This window comes from Vitis riparia, chromosome 13, assembly GCF_004353265.1.
Source record: "Vitis riparia cultivar Riparia Gloire de Montpellier isolate 1030 chromosome 13, EGFV_Vit.rip_1.0, whole genome shotgun sequence".
NCBI lineage: Eukaryota > Viridiplantae > Streptophyta > Magnoliopsida > Vitales > Vitaceae > Vitis > Vitis riparia.
Genome location: NC_048443.1, coordinates 866,544 through 883,115, shown reverse-complemented (window position 1 = coordinate 883,115; position 16,572 = coordinate 866,544). Strand labels below are relative to the sequence as shown.

The window sequence follows — 16,572 nt, the reverse complement described above, 5'->3', positions numbered from 1 at the left end:
GGGATTTAGAAAAGGCTAACCTAAGAGGGGATTATATGTCATCTTTATCTATCTCTTGTTCAATGTCAAGCACAATGTTCATTGCTTTGTTTAAAATTTTGAAAAATAGTTAATATAAACTAGTCCTTCACACCAAGAAGATGTTACTAATTTCCCAACAAAGAATTAGAATATTTGTGGTGTCTAGTATCTTTAAGGCTTATTAATATAGAATTATTAAGCTCTTCTATGGCTATGCAAGGGTTTGCTTGTGATTTTGAACCAAACCTAGATCAAGGAATTTATAATCCTCCTAGACTTCATTCATTATTGTTTTAGTTAATAATTTGAACATCATTTATGTTAGCATTTTTCTATAATATGTGGTTATTTATAATTATATTTATATAATGAATTGATATGTATTATTTAAGAGTATCAATTGATAACTAGACGAATCAATTAATTAAGCATCCAAGAGTCTTGTGTTTAAAAGACTAAAATTATAAATAGGGAATTAGAAAATTTTTATTTATATAAATACGATGATACAACTTTTGTAACTCCATTATTATGAGGTTTAATTTGTACATAAAGTTTATGAGCAATTACTTGAATACATTTAAGTTGGTAACCCATCATTATCTATTAATTTATACATAATATTTGTAAATAATGAGTATAACTCTTATATAATTGTTGATGGAAAGACCAAGAGTTATAAATCTCTTTTATAAGGTTAAGGTCCTAAGTCACATTCTCATTCTTATGCCTTTAGTTGTTTACTTATAATAACATAAGTCACGCAAGTCACTTATCTACCATATGAGAGTAGTGAGTTGAAGACCTTGATCCAACAATTTATTAGGTGACTCAGGGTTATATCATAAGTATTATCAATATCATGGATTAAGGTAAGAATATAATTATTATTTTATCATTTCTTTATTCCTTATATGTATTATGTTTTATGCATCCAAAATTGATTTTTCAAAATAATTATTTCCCCATAAAATTTAGTTAACTTTTTATTCATTGGTAATAGGAAGTTCTTTCATCATTTTAATTTGATAGTTGGACCAAAACTCCAAAGTTTCTCTATGATAGGCCAAATGAAGTGGAGGCAAATTTAAAATCAAATGAAGTTGAAGAAACTACATAAAAATAGTGAGGAACCAAAACAAAATCTCCTAAAAAACCAAATTATTGATACAAGAAGAGTAAGAATTTATTCTTGAATTTAAAATTTTCATGAGGTTAGAATGAAGAATTTTAGATTCATGCAATGAGAAAATGTTAAATCATTTTATGGAAACAATATAATGGAATTAGTGCCTAAACTTAATGATCAATTAGAGATAAGAACTAGTTGGATTTTTAGAACTAATATGGATGAAAGTGGTTTATTTGTTAGAAATAGTAGTCGAAGGTTTGAAAATGGAAGAAGATACTATCTATAAGAAACCCTTGCTTCTAAATTAATGTTGAATAAAATAGAATGGTACTTGTCTTTGTATATTTTTCAATGTTAGTTTATACCAAATGAATATTGAAGTACATTTTGAATGTATCTCTCTCTCTCTCTCTCTCTCTCTCTCTCTCTCTCTCTCTCTCTCTCTCTCTCTATATATATAAATATATTATATATATATATATATGAATGAAGATTGTGTGTTGGAAAATTTGATTCCATTTATGCTGATAATATTTTTTCAAGTCATGTCTTTATTTTATTTATTTATTTTTTCAAAAAAGGTTCTTTATGATTTTAAGGAAGTTCCAAGAACTTAGTATAAAAGTTTGACCAAATCATTTTTGGAAAATAATTTTTTTTTTAAAAAAGATAGACACAATCTTATTCGCAAAAATACTAAATGATGATATATTGTTTTATGCAAATTTGTTGATACCATGACTTCTTTATCATACTTACTTTTATTGATAACAAAAGGGTGGAGAAGTATTATTAAGTTAATATTTTATAATTCAAATATATTTTAGCAATCCTATGATATTGATGCTTCTTATAATGATTAAGTACACCTCAAAGTTCTTAAATTAAATATCTTCTTAAATTAAATATAAAGATATGTACAAAGAGTTTTTTTAGCAATCTTGGTATTTTTATCATAAAAAGGGAGCAAATTGTTAGCCCTAGGTTTCATTGAATGCAAGTTTTTAAGATAACAAAAGAATGCTTTAAGTTAAAGTTTTTATGATTCTAGATTTTTTGAAATTGAATTTTGACACATAAAATATTGAAATATGTTTTTCCTAATATAAGATATATTTTTTCTAAGATGCACACACTACACTAGTCAAATTCTGGATAGAAGATATGTTTGTTTTATTTAAAAATTGATGTATGCTCTCTGATTTTCTTATTATTTTTCATGTAAACTAGACTTTCTAATGACTTATGTGATTTTTGTGTGATTTTATGAGGCCTCTAAGCTAGTTTTGAAAATTGGCTTATGCATGCTTTTGTATTCTGAATCTTGAATGATTGTTTGGTCACTTGGATGATAAACTAGACACATAGAAGATGCTCCCATAAAATTGTTGTAATCAAATTCATTTTTTCATATATTTTTAGATTTATTTATGAAGATTTCTTTTTCTAATAGCTTCCTGGAAATTTTGCATTATAGTCACTTTGTTGTTTAATTCAAGATTAATTGGCATCTGATAACCTGACATTGGTTGTTGTATTGTAATGTAGACATTATAGAGGTTTAGACAAAATGATTCACACTATTCTTATTAGAAGAAGAGGTATAAATACAGATTTGAAACTAAAATTACTCTTAAACTTGTGCTAACGTATAACAACATATGTGAAAATAAAGGAAAGAATGAGTTGTACAGATTTCCTAAACTAGCTGATCAAATGCCGTTATGAATTCTGATGCTGATTTTCTGCATGAATACTAACTGTCCTTATATGCCCCCTCAAGATGGAGGTGCCATCTGCAACACCAATCTTGGATCTTAATAGTTGAAAGCGTTGACGTGAGAGTGATTTTGTAAGGAGATCAGCTAGTTGATCAATGGTATGGATGTGCTGAACACGAATAGTTCCCTTTTTTACAATATCTCGTACAAAGAGGAGATCAATGTCAATGTGTTTCATCCGTGTGTGCTGGACTGTATTTAAACTGAAATGGTTGGCGCCAATATTATCACAAAACATTTGAGGTGCTTCTCTGAGAGTGAGACCAAGTTCCTTGATAAGAGAATGAAGCCAAACTGTTTCTGATGTGGCAGTAGCTAGTGCCCGAAACTCTGCTTCTGTAGATGATCTTGAGACTGCCCTTTGCTTGCGTGCAGACCATGAATGGATTAGGACCAATGAATGTGATGAAAGCAGTGGTTGAAACACGAGTGTCCGGATTTGATGCCCAGTCCGCATCACTATAGGTCTTGAGTTGGAATTGATCATGCTTTTGGAGAAGGATACCATGAAACATGGTCTGTTTAAGATATCTGAGTAGTCTTTTTGCTGCGGCCCAATGGTTTGTTGTCGACTTCTGCATGAACTAAGATAATCTATTGACTGCAAAGGCAATATCGGGACGAGTGAGTCCCAAATACTGAAGTGCTCCAATGATCTTGCGATACTCAGTGCTGTCAACACATTCGAAATTATCTTGAACCGTAAGCTTGGCTGTAGTGGACATTGGAGTGAGTGTTTCTTTAGCATTTTCCATGGAGATTCGTGAAAGGAGATCCCGTATATACTGATGTTGAGATAGAAAGAGCCCCTGTGGCGTTGGAATCACTTCTATTCCCAAGAAATAATGCAAGGAGCCCATATCTTTGACTGAGAATGTAGAGCCAAGCTTGTTTATAATGTTATTCACAAAGCTGAGTGTGTTGCTTGTGACAATTATGTCATCAACATAAACAAGGCAGTAGCACAAGATATCATGAGACTTATAGATGAACAAAGAGTTGTCAGTGACTGAGTGAATAAAACCAAAGCTGAGGAGTGCATCCTGAAGGGCCTTGTACCACTGTCGTGGGGCTTGTTTAAGACCATAGATACTCTTTTTTAGCTTGTAAACTTGTTGAGGTTGAGATGGATCTTCAAATCCTGGAGGTTGATGCATGAAGACTGTTTCTTCAAGATTACCATGCAAGAATGCATTATTGATGTCTAACTGACGAAGGGGCCAGCCATGCATGACAGCAATGGTTAAAAGAAGCCTAATTGTTGCTGGCTTTACGACGGGGCTGAAGGTTTGAGAGTAGTCAATACCTGGCCGTTGATGAAATCCTTTAGCGATAAGTCGAGCTTTATATCGACTGATTGTTCCATTTGGATTTCGTTTCTTCCGAAACACAAATTTACATCCAACAAGATTCTGGCCAGGAGTGGGAGGAACCAGTTCCCATGTCCCATGTTGAAGGAGGGCTGTCACTTCTTCTGACATAGCCTTGCGCCAATGAGGGTCTTTAAAAGCTTGACTTACACAACTTGGTTCGGGTGGTTCAGGTAAGGGGTGCTTGGTGGTGGTGTGGAATTGTTTTGGCCGAAAGATATTGTTCATGGAACGAGTGATGATGGTTCGTGGACATGGTGGTGGAGAGGATGTTATTGAATTTTCTGGTTGAGAAACAAAAGTAGAAGGTCTAAGAGGTACCTGATCTGAAGTGGAGAGTGGTGCCTCTTGAGGTTGCACAAGAGCTGGAGCTTCACTTGGAGTCGAAGAAGCAGAGGGGATATCTCCTTGAGCCCGTGTGATTGCTGGAAGCTCCCTAGAAGCAAGCTGCAAAATTGGTCCTGAAAAAGAAGAGGTTTCTGGTGGGGATGAGTCAGTGGGTGATTGCATGGAAACCTGTTTGAAGAGGTAAACAGATTCATCAAAGGTTACGTGTTTGGAGGTGTATATGCGCTGACTTTGTAGATGAAGACATAGATATGCACTTTGGCTAGTAGAGTAGCCAACAAAGATACAAGGAACAGATTTCTTTTGAAATTTGTTTGTGTTATATGGCTTCATCAAGGGAAAGCAGAGACATCCAAAGGAACGTAATTTTTCATACCGAGGTTGTTGCTTGAAGAGAGCTTGAAGAGGTGATTTATGATGAAGGACAGGTGATGGAAGTCGATTGATTAGATATGTGGTTGTTGCAAAAGCATAAGCCCAATATTCTGATGGAAGAGAGGCATGACTTAGAAGGGTTTGACCTGTCTCCACAATATGGCGATGACGACGCTCAGACACTCCATTTTGTTGGGGTGTATAAGGGGCTGTCGTATAATGACTAATGCCATGGGTTGTGAAAAATGGTCGAAGAACAGTGAACTCTCCTCCATTATCAGAATAAACTCCTTTAATTTTTATGTTAAAACGAGTTTCAATCATTTTGTAGAAATGAGGAAATATGGTTTTAACATCTGATTTCTGATGCAATGGAAAGAACCACACATATTTGGTAAAGTGATCAACAAAAATAACATAATATCTGTGGCCATTGAGACTAGGAGTGGGAGAAGGTCCCCATACATCAGTGTAAAGTAAATTAAATGGTGTTGTGCTAGTTAGACCGTGTTTATGAAAGGGTAACTGATGAGCTTTATTGATAGAACACGAATGACAATTATTAGAACCAGAAAGACATGAAGTGGTGGGAAGGGAGAACGAACTAATGAGGCGAGTGACAACTTTGAATGATGGATGACCAAGGCGCTGATGCCAACCAGCTGCTGATGTGCGTTCATGGACAAAAGCAATTGGAGTAGCAGCAGGCGATGAGGGCAGAGGGTAGACTCCATTTTCACACGGTCCTTGAAGAAGAATCTCCCCCGTTCTCCGATCCTTCACAAGAAAATAAGTTGGGTGAAATTCCAGGATAACATTGTTTTGCTTTGTGAAGTGGTGAACAGATATCAAGTTTTTGTTAATGGTAGGAACACATAGAGTATCTTCAATTTGAAATTTTCTGTTTGGAAATGAAAGAGTAAGAGAACCTAAATGAGTAATGGGCAAACCTGATCCATCTCCAATAATAACTTCATCAGTACCATCATATTCAGAGTGAAATTGTAAATTTGAAACCTGAGAAGCGATATTATGGGAAGCCGCAGAATCAATGAGCCAACGTTTGTCTGGACTGGAAGTAGTAGTTGTGCAGTTCATAGTGGCTTCAGAGGGTTTCAATTTCGGACAGTATTTTGTAATGTGGCCTTGTTGATCACAATATTGACACCTTGGAGGGTACTTGTATTGTTTCAACTATCGAGACTTTGATCTGGAGTCATTCTTGGATTGTTGATAAGTGGAGGAAGACTGATTCTTTGAGGAGCGTGAGTCCCTGCGTTGAGTGGTATTGGCAGTAACTACCAAGGATTGAGCAGTGGAGTCAAGCCTTCGAAGATATGCCTCATGACCAAGTAACAGATCATGTAATTCTTCAAATGAGAGTGAAGACTCTCGGGCTCGAATCAGGGCAACAATGTCACGAAAATCTGATCCTAAGCCATGAAGAACATATAGGGTGATGTCATCTTGAGATAATGGGGCATCGATGAGAGCAAACTCATCGGCAATGGTTTTTACAGAGTGTAGGTACTCTGTAATGCTGCGATTGCCATGTTGCATGAGGGTGAGATCCTCTTTGAGCTGCATGACACGAGTCCTGGATCGACTAGCATACAGTTTTGCCAGTTTAGTCCAGGCTTGATATGACGTCTTTGAGATTGCTATGAGTGGTATCACAGCGGGGGACACTGAAGTCAGAATTGCACTTAGAATAAGTTTGTCCTGACGGAACCAAAGGTGATGAGCTGTAGTGGCAGCTGCATCAGTTGACGTCGATAGGGGTGGGCAGGTATGAGTGCCATCGACATAGCCAAAGAAGTTATAGCCGAAGAGGAGAGACTCAAATTGAGCATGCCATGAAGGGAAGTTGGTTGGTGTGAGACGTGCAGTAATTTGCTGGGTGGCATTGATGGCTATTGGAAAACTATCAGAGGAAGAAGTGGCCATAGCAGAAGCGAGAAAGACAGGAAATACTCGTTGGAGTTTTGAGGCGTTAATCTGATACCATATAGAGGTTTAGACAAAATGATTCACACTATTCTTATTAGAAGAAGAGGTATAAATACAGATTTGAGAAACTAAAATTACTCCTAAACTTGTGCTAACGTATAACAACATATGTGAAAATAAAGGAAAGAATGAGCTGTACAGATTTCCTAAACTAGCTGATCAAATGCCGTTATGAATTCTGATGCTGATTTTCTGCATGAATACTAGCTGTCCTTATAGACATAAGGAGGATGTTGTATGATTTTTTTTTTATGATAAAGTAATGATTTTAGATATTTGTTTAGGATTTTTGAAATGAATACAACTATTCTACCTCTTGCTGAATGTTTTGTCTTAGTCTCTAATTTTGGTACTTCTTGCTATCTTGTGTATTAGTTCAACTTTAGCAATGAGTTTGTATGACTCTTATGAATAAGTGATATTTTCCTTAGACTTTTGTCATTTCCTCTATGCCGTACATATACCATGCATGTTAGGATTAGGTATCTTGTTATTTGTTATCGTAACCTATTATAATCTCCTTTGTCTTATGGAAATACATTGTAAATAATTTATGCTATTCATGTACGCTCCTCACCTTTTATCTCCAAATTCTATAGATTTGTATGTTTCATGTGTGAACATCTCCATGTTTAATATTGTTATTGATTGCTTTGATTGTTACTTGACTCTAACTAAGACCAAAATGCATGTTGTTTATTATGCTATTTGAACTAACCATGGTGTTTTTATGATAGCGCTTTGAGTCGCAGTCCAGGTACGTACACTATCTTATATGCTTTTGTCTTAGAATGATTATTTGGCTTCGACATGTTGTTAGGATTTAGATAATCACCTCTGCTTCCTATCATTAATTTATCGATTAATTGTCATACTTCCCTTAACCTAGTCAGTAGAGACCTGTTTTCAAGTCTTAAAAGGGGTGTTACCATTATGGTACATTCCTGATAAGTAACTTGACATCCAGACCTAGACTTGGGTTTCAAAATGGGTTTTTCCAAAAACGAGTCCTTTTGTTTAGGGATATATTTCTTATTTTATTTTCCCTTTTAAAAATAAATAAAAATAAGTGATAACTCTAGTGTTTATAAAAATATAGTTTTTCATCTAAAAAGTGAATCTTGCTATCAAGTGAAGAAGTATGTGAAAAATGCGGGTTTACAAATTATATTATTTCTTTCTAATAATTATAATATATAATTTTTTTTATTGTATAAAATGCATATGGTATGTTGTTAGTATTTGCTCATTATGAAGAAAACAATTTGATGAAATGATATAAAAGTACAAATATCATTTTAGTCATTTTAACTCTTAATATGATCTTACTTTGAGAGGGAGGACAATATTGAGACGAGAGACAAAATGTAAAATCAACCCACAAAAAGATGCGTTGTGAATTTAATTGCAATAGTTCTATGAAAAAAATCAAGGCTATTTTGAAATGGGGATACAAAATTCTCTATTTAAGAGAAATTTGTTTTGTACACCAATATATCAAGAATTGTCTATGTAATTACATTAATATAAATGACTTTATTTTATAAAATGTATATTTTATGCTATTATTAGCCATTCATTGCAGAGAAAACAATTAGATGAAAGGATCTAAAAGTATTACACAATTTGATGAGAGGATTGAAAGTACAAATATCATTTTAGTCACTTAAACTCTTAACACGATCTTACTTTGAAAGATAGGACAATAATAAAATGAGATACATACCGTAAAATCAACACAAAAGAAGATGCATTATAGATTTAATTAAAGCAGTTCGAGTGCAAAACCAAAGATATTATGCAATGGGCATACAAAGAGATGATCATCTCCATCTTATTGAATTCATATATTGAAAAGATATTGTTGTGGAACTCCTCTATTATAAGAGGAATTTCTTGAACCATATAGCTGAATGCTTGGGGTATCTTTTCAAGCCATTTTCATAATCGACAAAGAAAATGCCAAACCTAACAGTGTAGCCAAAACTCCATTCATAGTTATCCAATAATGACCATGCAAAATAACCCTTTACATTAACACCATCCCTACAAAAAAAGGAATATATATATATATTAGCATGTGTTTCTTTTATTTTGTGCAATCAAATAGTCATAAAATTGTTATAAATATACTTACTATAGACAAAATGAAATCATTCAGGATTGAGTAATTGCAAGAACCCTAAACACTAGAAAAAAAAATTGTACATCCAAAAAATTAAACTCACTTGATGGCTAATTGAAGGAATAAAAGATGACGGTAGTAGTAATCTATCCTCTTCGGGTCCTTCAAGGCCTCCTTAAGTGTTAAGGTATTATTATTGACTTCACTAACACCTAAAATAGATTCAAACATTTATGTTAATTGACTAAAGATGTAATAAGAGAATTCTTTTGAGTTATATATTTCTAAAATAACATGTGAACAAAAAGGAAATTAATGAAAAGTCATTAGCCTTACCATTTTCAGTGATGTAAATAAGTGGATTGTTGTATTTTCTCTTCACATAGAGTAAAAGACTCCAAATTCCACTAGGATAGACATTGAGCCAAGTTGAACCAGTCTGCAGATACATTCTCCATATACGTAATTTATGAAAATGAACGAACTGATGATCTTTATGCTCCTCTAAAGAGAAGCATGCTATGCTATATAGGGCTAACAATTCATATTATTGGTTTGTATTGTGTTAAAAGTGGAACACTTGACTGAATAAGTCAATCCAAAGATGACACAAATAATAATGTAGTTAAAAATATAAACTCAAACACAACCTAATTATTAAATAGGTAACACGTTATGTAACATATTTAATCCATTTAATAATTAGGTATTATTTAATAATCCAATTGAGTTAGATTTTGTGTGAGTCTATATAATTAACTTTTCAACCTACGTGTTTATGACTCAATTTTGACTTATTTATTCAAAATGAAAGTTTATACAAGTCAAATATAACTTAAATAAGTTAAAATTATAAGAAATTAATCAATATGATTATTAAATAGGTTATTAATTTGAGTAAAATTTATGTTATATAAGTTAACCCAAAAACAACCTATTTATTAAATGAGTTATGTAGGTAAATATAAATTTGACCAAAATACTATTATACTCGATTAAACCCTTGAAAAAGATGTTGGATTCAGATCATGTTAATAAATTATATCAAACTTTGTCAACCCTAACTACAACTATCTATTCATGCATAATATGGTTTTTTTATTAGTGTTTTAGCAACAACTTTTTTTGCTCACATACCGTTGGACCGATGGGGATTCCATTGCGTTGTACTATCAAACCAAAGGAAAAAAAACAAAGAAAATATTAATTACATAGGTTTATAGTGATCATGAATCAAAATATGAGGAATTAGTATAACTTCACCGGTGAGATTAGCAAGAGAATCTGTGGAGTAGCGCACGTTAACAGTATTAGCAACAGGAACATTAGCTGCATAATTTGCAGTGTAGTAATTCAATCCAAGAAAATCAAAGGACCCTTTCACTAGTATAGATTGCTCAGGGGTGAACTTTGGCAGTCGTGGTCCAACAAGCATGCGCATGCTATATGGATAATCGCCATAGGTTAATGGATTCATAAACCTATATATGGACAAACATGTAATAATATTAGTGTAGTAATTTTTAATCAAGAGGCTAATTGTTGAGCACACATGCATATACTAACCATCCAAACATGAAATCTAGGGCTCTTATGGCTGCTTTCTTATCCGCATTCTGGTCAGAGTAGGGTACCATCCACTTAGACACCAATGTTATTCCAATCTTCCCCTTTTGAGATGCCTACATAGTTTATATATTAGCATAGCATTTCTAGTTAAGGATTATAGCAATGATAACGATTTTTCCATTCTAAAAGACTCATAAAATTTGACAAACAATTGGAAATACTATTTTAAATTTTGTTACATGTTATGTAATAGTCCAAATGCTAATAAACTTTATATGAATTACTAGTTTCTTATTAAAAACTTAAATATTTAGGTTAATTAATAACTTAATATTATAGTTCATAATTCATTGATAATCCTAACTATAGATGCACAGACGAAATGTACTAGACTATCCGTGAATTTAATTTACTAAACACTATTGCATACTTACCTGGTATCTATCCTGGTACACTTTTACTGCAGCTGCATGAGAAAGAAGCAGATGGTGGCCTACCAGGTAAGGCTCAATGGCAGAGTTCCCAGCTGTGCATGCTCCATTAACCCACTTAGAGCATCGTCCTGGTGCTGAGATTCCTTGGTCATAACCACCACTGCTGTAAGACCATGGCTCGTTGAGGGTGATCCAATACTTCACTCGATCACCAAACTCCTTAAAGCAAAGCTCCGCAAAGTCCCGAAAATCATCTCTATCGAACAGATGGTAATGTTACATATATATCGTGTTCACAAACAAAAAATTTGCCCCACAAATGTGTTGTATATACATTTAGATATATAGTTAAAGATTCTTTTGTATAGAATGGTAAATAAAGCAGGGTTTGATTTCGCTTACATAATGTTTGGGCTTAAAAAGCCACCATACTCATCTTCTAGTGCTTGTGGAAGATCAAAGTGAAATATTGTCACATAGGGTTGTAGACCTGTGGAAAGTGAAACATATATGGAACAAGTTCTTTAAGTTTTTTGATCCAAATAGTTCATTTCTTGGGTTGAATGTTTGAGTTTGTGGGTTGACTTTTACAACCTCAATTGAAGCTTAATTCAATTACGATACTTACAGGGGTACATTTTTGGTCCAAAAGCCCAAATGGTGGCTCAATCTTAGGTATTAGTCCATCCTAAAATGATGGTTCGGCTGATCACATCTAAGTCAAATTCCCACCCGATCCATTGAGGTCCTAGATTTATGTGCATTAATGTTAGTGGGTGCAACTCGAATGAGTTAGATAGGTTGGTGGTCAATCTAAACTTAACCCAAACATGAAAATTATTTATTTAAAGTCTTAGCTAACCCAATTAATATTATTCAATCTAGATCACCTAACTCACGTTCAACTTAAGCTTATTTTTCTAAATTGAAGTTAAAAGTTAGTTTTGTAATTAGGATTTGAGTTAATGGGTAGAGTTAGCTCAAGTCACAGCCTCAAATGTAACTAGCTAATCATCAAAACATAAAGAGATGAGAGTGAGTAATGACCTTTTGATAGTAGTTCATTGATGAGATTGTTGTAAAAGTTGATACCTTCCTTATTTACTCCTCTGCTTAGCTTCCCACCTGAGTTACAAAAATTTATATTTGTTCCAAACAAAAGAAAATGGAATGCTATACTCCTTGGAATGAGAGGTCAGTTTATAATTATGTTACTTATATTGTCACATTGGTTGAAAAGACTATATAACTTCAACAATTCTTTGTCATTTTTCCTAAATCATGTGATGAATAATTCTTTCTTTTTTTTTTTTCCTCATTTTTGAGATCTACTTATGTAACTAGGTATTCGAGGGTTGTTCTTTTGGGAGACATTGATAAGCCATCCTTAATGCTTTTCAATAGATAAGACAACATATTATTCAAGTTAATTTTAATTGTAATTGGAATCTTTCTTAAATATAATCCTTAAACAATATTAACAATGAACTTGGCTTTTTAGATTTAACCATATTTTAGGTGAATTTAGGTCATTGCCACTCTTTAATGTCACATGTTGTGATGCTAAGCATACAAATAATGTAATATAAGCTTTGTATGTTTATGGCATTAAGTTTAAAGATAATATAATATGGAGGTTTTTTTAAATAACCATTTCTATAAAAAACAAGAGTAATGTCAAAATCAATGATTATTTAATAACAGTTTGATAGAAGATTAGTTAATTTATCATTTTTAATTTTCATTAATTAACAATGAAGTCACTTTTACTATAAACTTATTTTACTTCAAATATATATTAACTGCCTTTGTTGATTCTATTCCACAAATATATAAATATGAAAAAAAAAAATTAAAGTCAATTTTGCAATCGTATGATACATCTTTTGAGATATGATATCTTTTCAATTGTCATTAGGTGTGATATCTCTCATTATCAAATTTTTTATTTATTTATAATGGGTGATTTATCTAATGTATTTAATTAAATATATTGTGACATTATGAGAGATGGTGGATTTGAAGTAGTTCAGATTTAATATATGATTAATGCGGAGTTGACAAAGAGAACATCATGCATGACTATCCATCAATGTATAACTAAGCAATAGATGATATTTACACATGACATGACTTTACTAGTAGTTTATTACTTTTTTTTTTTAATATTTATTTCATGTTGAATTATTAGAATCAAGGAAGATATGATACAAAGAATTTTTTAAACATAGAGGTGAACTTGTATGACCTTATTTGTCCTTCCATGAGTGAGATCATCATCTAGAGTCATTTATATAGATTTGTCTCTTTTATATCTAGTCAAAATTATGCTTATTCAAATTGGGGTTGGAGAACTTCTCTAGCCAAAGAATCCACTTCAATGTGGAGAAGACATAATGATCTTTTTTTATTATTTATTTTTTCTTAATTTCCTTATTTCTTTTAAAATCAACTTCTTTGTTGTTTGGGAAGAAAATTAAACAAAGTTAATTAATAATTAAATATCACAACTTTTCTAACATTTTCATACATTATAAAGAAATCCTAGTAGAAAATTTAATATTATATAAAAATTTATAAAAATATTGAAACAAAAAACTTACGAGGCAACACCCTAGACCAAGATATTGAGAATCTGAAAGCATCCATTCCCAATTCTTTCATTGTATGCACATCTTCCTATTAAATTCAAATATTTAAATAACTATCACCATAATTTTTATAATATTAATGAAAGAAAAATGAAAAGGAAGAGATAATACGAGGAATTCCAAACCTTATAACAATGATAGAAATCATTTGCAACATCGCCATTGCTACCATCCGTTATCCTATCTATATTGTCATCACAAAAAAGTTAAGAAATATAATTAATTTTTTTATTTATATATCAATATATAATATAATTATTCATTGATTAGATTCTAATCTTATCTAAATTATTTTTAATGCTTTTAAATTCATATCAATTATTGAATTAGAAAAGTTATCAAGCCACAATTCACTAGTTGGGTCGATGGTTCAATTGTGATCAAATAATGATTCAATATAATTTTTGAAAATTATAATTTATATATTCTTAAATAAAAATATATAAATTTAATATGTATATATATATGTAAATAATTATAATTTATAATATTTATTTGTTTACAATTAAATTAATTTTTAATATAATTTCAAAAAATAAAAAATTAAACCAGGAAGGTGGGTTCTTCTATTGATCCATCCTGTCCACTTCACTTAATTTTTCATTTTATCTTTTTGGGATGAAGATTATCAGATCTCAACTTCGTATTCTTGTCACCATTTGCAATCACTTCCTAATAGCAAAACCTAAACTATTTTAAGTGCTCTTTTTCTTAGAGAAAAATAAAAAATAAAATAATTTAAATTTAATAATAAAAGTTTTTGTCATTATCTTACTTGCTTTTTCTTTTCAAAAAATATAAATTATTATTATTATTTTGAATTTTAAGTTTTAAAACTCAAATGTTATCCTAAACCTTCAAGCTTAAATCCAAACACAATCATCATAGACTTTTTGTGTTAAAAAAAGTCAGGAAAATTATTCAACTCAAAGAGAGACCTGGGTATTTATGACTGAAAGTATCCCATATACTAGGACCTCTGCCACCTTCGTTTGCTGCACCTTCATACTGAAAAATCAATGCACAGAACATATTAATTTATATTAAAAATAAGAAAATGATATGATATAGAATACATAGCATATCGAACTTCAAACTTGAACATTTGAAATATATGGAAAAAATGGATTTAGAATAAAAAAAAAAAATGGAATTTAGATCTAAAGCAATCACACCATTGCATGGTACAAATTAAAGTGATTTTTGATAATGTGGCAAGTTGTGATGGGTGTTCACTATTATCTATAAAAGTTGTTTTTTGATACCATGAAAATGTCAGATCTCTATTATGAACATACTAAAAAAAACAAAAAAAGTTATAATAAATTAAAATTAATCTCTGAATCCGTAAAAATACATCCTTACCTGATAAGAAGCCGAACCTGTTCCAAAAATGAATCCGGCCGGAAAACTACTTCGATTGAAGGAGGCAGCTACCACTGGCTCAGTCCAAGCCAATGAGCTAACCAGGATTAGTAGGCCTAGTGGTAATGAGCACTGATGAGTTGCCATGAGTAGCTGTGGTTTCAAGGTTCATCTTCACTCCCTTTATATAGATCCAAATTAGAGGAAATCAATCAATTAATGTGACATTTTTGCTAACTACTCCAATTGAAGGAGTCAGCTACCACTGGCTCAGTCCAAGCCAATGAGCTAACCAGGATTAGTAGGCCTAGGAGTAATGAGCAGTACTGATAAGTTGCCATGAGTAGTTGTGGTTTCAAGTTTCATCTTTACTCTCTTTGTATAGATCCAAATTAGAGGAAATCAATCCATTAATTATGTGACATTTTTGTTGTGAAAATTTCATCCATAGGCATATTATATATTGCTATCAAAGTATGGCTAGAACTGTTAAGAGGACTAGTCAAAATGAGACAATTATATATTTAGAAACATCTTATACATCTCCATGATTTTTGATATGTTACATATTATGGATATATTTTTTTTCCATAATGATAATTAGGCAAACATCATTTAGTTAGGAGGACATTGAAGTTGAAGTTTAAAGTCTGATAAGAGAATTGTAATGAATATTATCTATTTTTTTTTGCAATTATGAAAAACTTGAATACCAATAGCAAAATGTTAAACCTTTTAGTGAAAAATAAAAATTGAGAGCAAAACCTTAATAGCAAACAAATTAATTTGTTTTAAAAATAATAATTAAAATCCATGCTACTTTGAACTGAGATAAAATAATGGAAACACTAATCTATCCTCATGAAATTAAACTTCCTTAAATTAAATGGTAAAGTACATAATGTTATTTGATCCTTGATCCATGAAAGTAGAGGAATGAATGAAACTTAATTAAATACTAATTCGATATGTAATTAATAAGATATTATATTATCCAATTTTAACTACAAGAAAAAAAGCTTATTTTGATGCATGATTCCTTAACATAAAAGACTATATGTCATTGTAAATTATTTTTGTTACGGAATAATGAGAATAGATAATAAGAAACAAAATAGAATAAGAATACATATATTTACATGAAAAACCCTAGATGAAAAAAATCACGAATAGAGAAGAAAAATCCACTATATAAAAAATTGGTACAAGATGGGAGAGATGCGAGCGACTATACATCATCGCAAGAACTTGTAAACTTAAGTTGGCTGTAAAACCTAGGTTGAAAAGGCCAAAATGAAGAGGCCATGTTACCATAATTTGAGATGGGTCCGGTATTAATTTCTATGAGAAATCAAGCAATGGGTGGTTTGCAATTGAGAGTTGAATCTTAG

At 31.8% G+C, this 16,572-nt stretch overlaps 2 protein-coding genes across 2 annotated transcripts; both read right to left on the bottom strand.

The window, feature by feature from the left end:
* Positions 1-6,221: 6,221 nt before the first annotated feature.
* On the bottom strand, positions 6,222-6,974 carry LOC117927715. Its single transcript, XM_034847370.1, has one exon. The coding sequence runs from the start codon at positions 6,972-6,974 to the stop codon at positions 6,222-6,224; it is 753 nt and encodes a 250-aa protein (XP_034703261.1).
* A 1,857-nt stretch (positions 6,975-8,831) lies between these two features.
* Positions 8,832-15,328, bottom strand: LOC117928860 (beta-glucosidase 12-like). The gene is made up of 13 exons (XM_034848931.1): positions 15,182-15,328; positions 14,755-14,824; positions 13,942-14,000; positions 13,769-13,844; positions 12,213-12,290; positions 11,568-11,655; positions 11,166-11,421; positions 10,729-10,844; positions 10,426-10,643; positions 10,300-10,331; positions 9,499-9,601; positions 9,266-9,374; positions 8,832-9,083 (listed from the first exon to the last, which is right to left on the bottom strand). Exons 1-13 carry the CDS (start codon positions 15,326-15,328, stop codon positions 8,918-8,920), a joined length of 1,518 nt encoding a protein of 505 aa, XP_034704822.1. The 3' UTR covers positions 8,832-8,917.
* Positions 15,329-16,572: the final 1,244 nt, after the last annotated feature.

Excerpts from the sequence above, each read along its gene's own strand:
- LOC117928860 (XM_034848931.1), bottom strand. The coding sequence starts at position 15,328 with ATGGCAACTCATCAGTGCTCATTACCACTAGGCCTACTAATCCTGGTT. Across the intron at positions 14,825-15,181 it reads CAGGTTCGGCTTCTTATCAG|TATGAAGGTGCAGCAAACGA; the intron begins GTAAGGATGTAT and ends TTGATTTTTCAG. Across the intron at positions 13,845-13,941 it reads ATTTCTATCATTGTTATAAG|GAAGATGTGCATACAATGAA; the intron begins GTTTGGAATTCC and ends TGAATTTAATAG.
- LOC117927715 (XM_034847370.1), bottom strand. The coding sequence starts at position 6,974 with ATGGCCACTTCTTCCTCTGATAGTTTTCCAATAGCCATCAATGCCACC.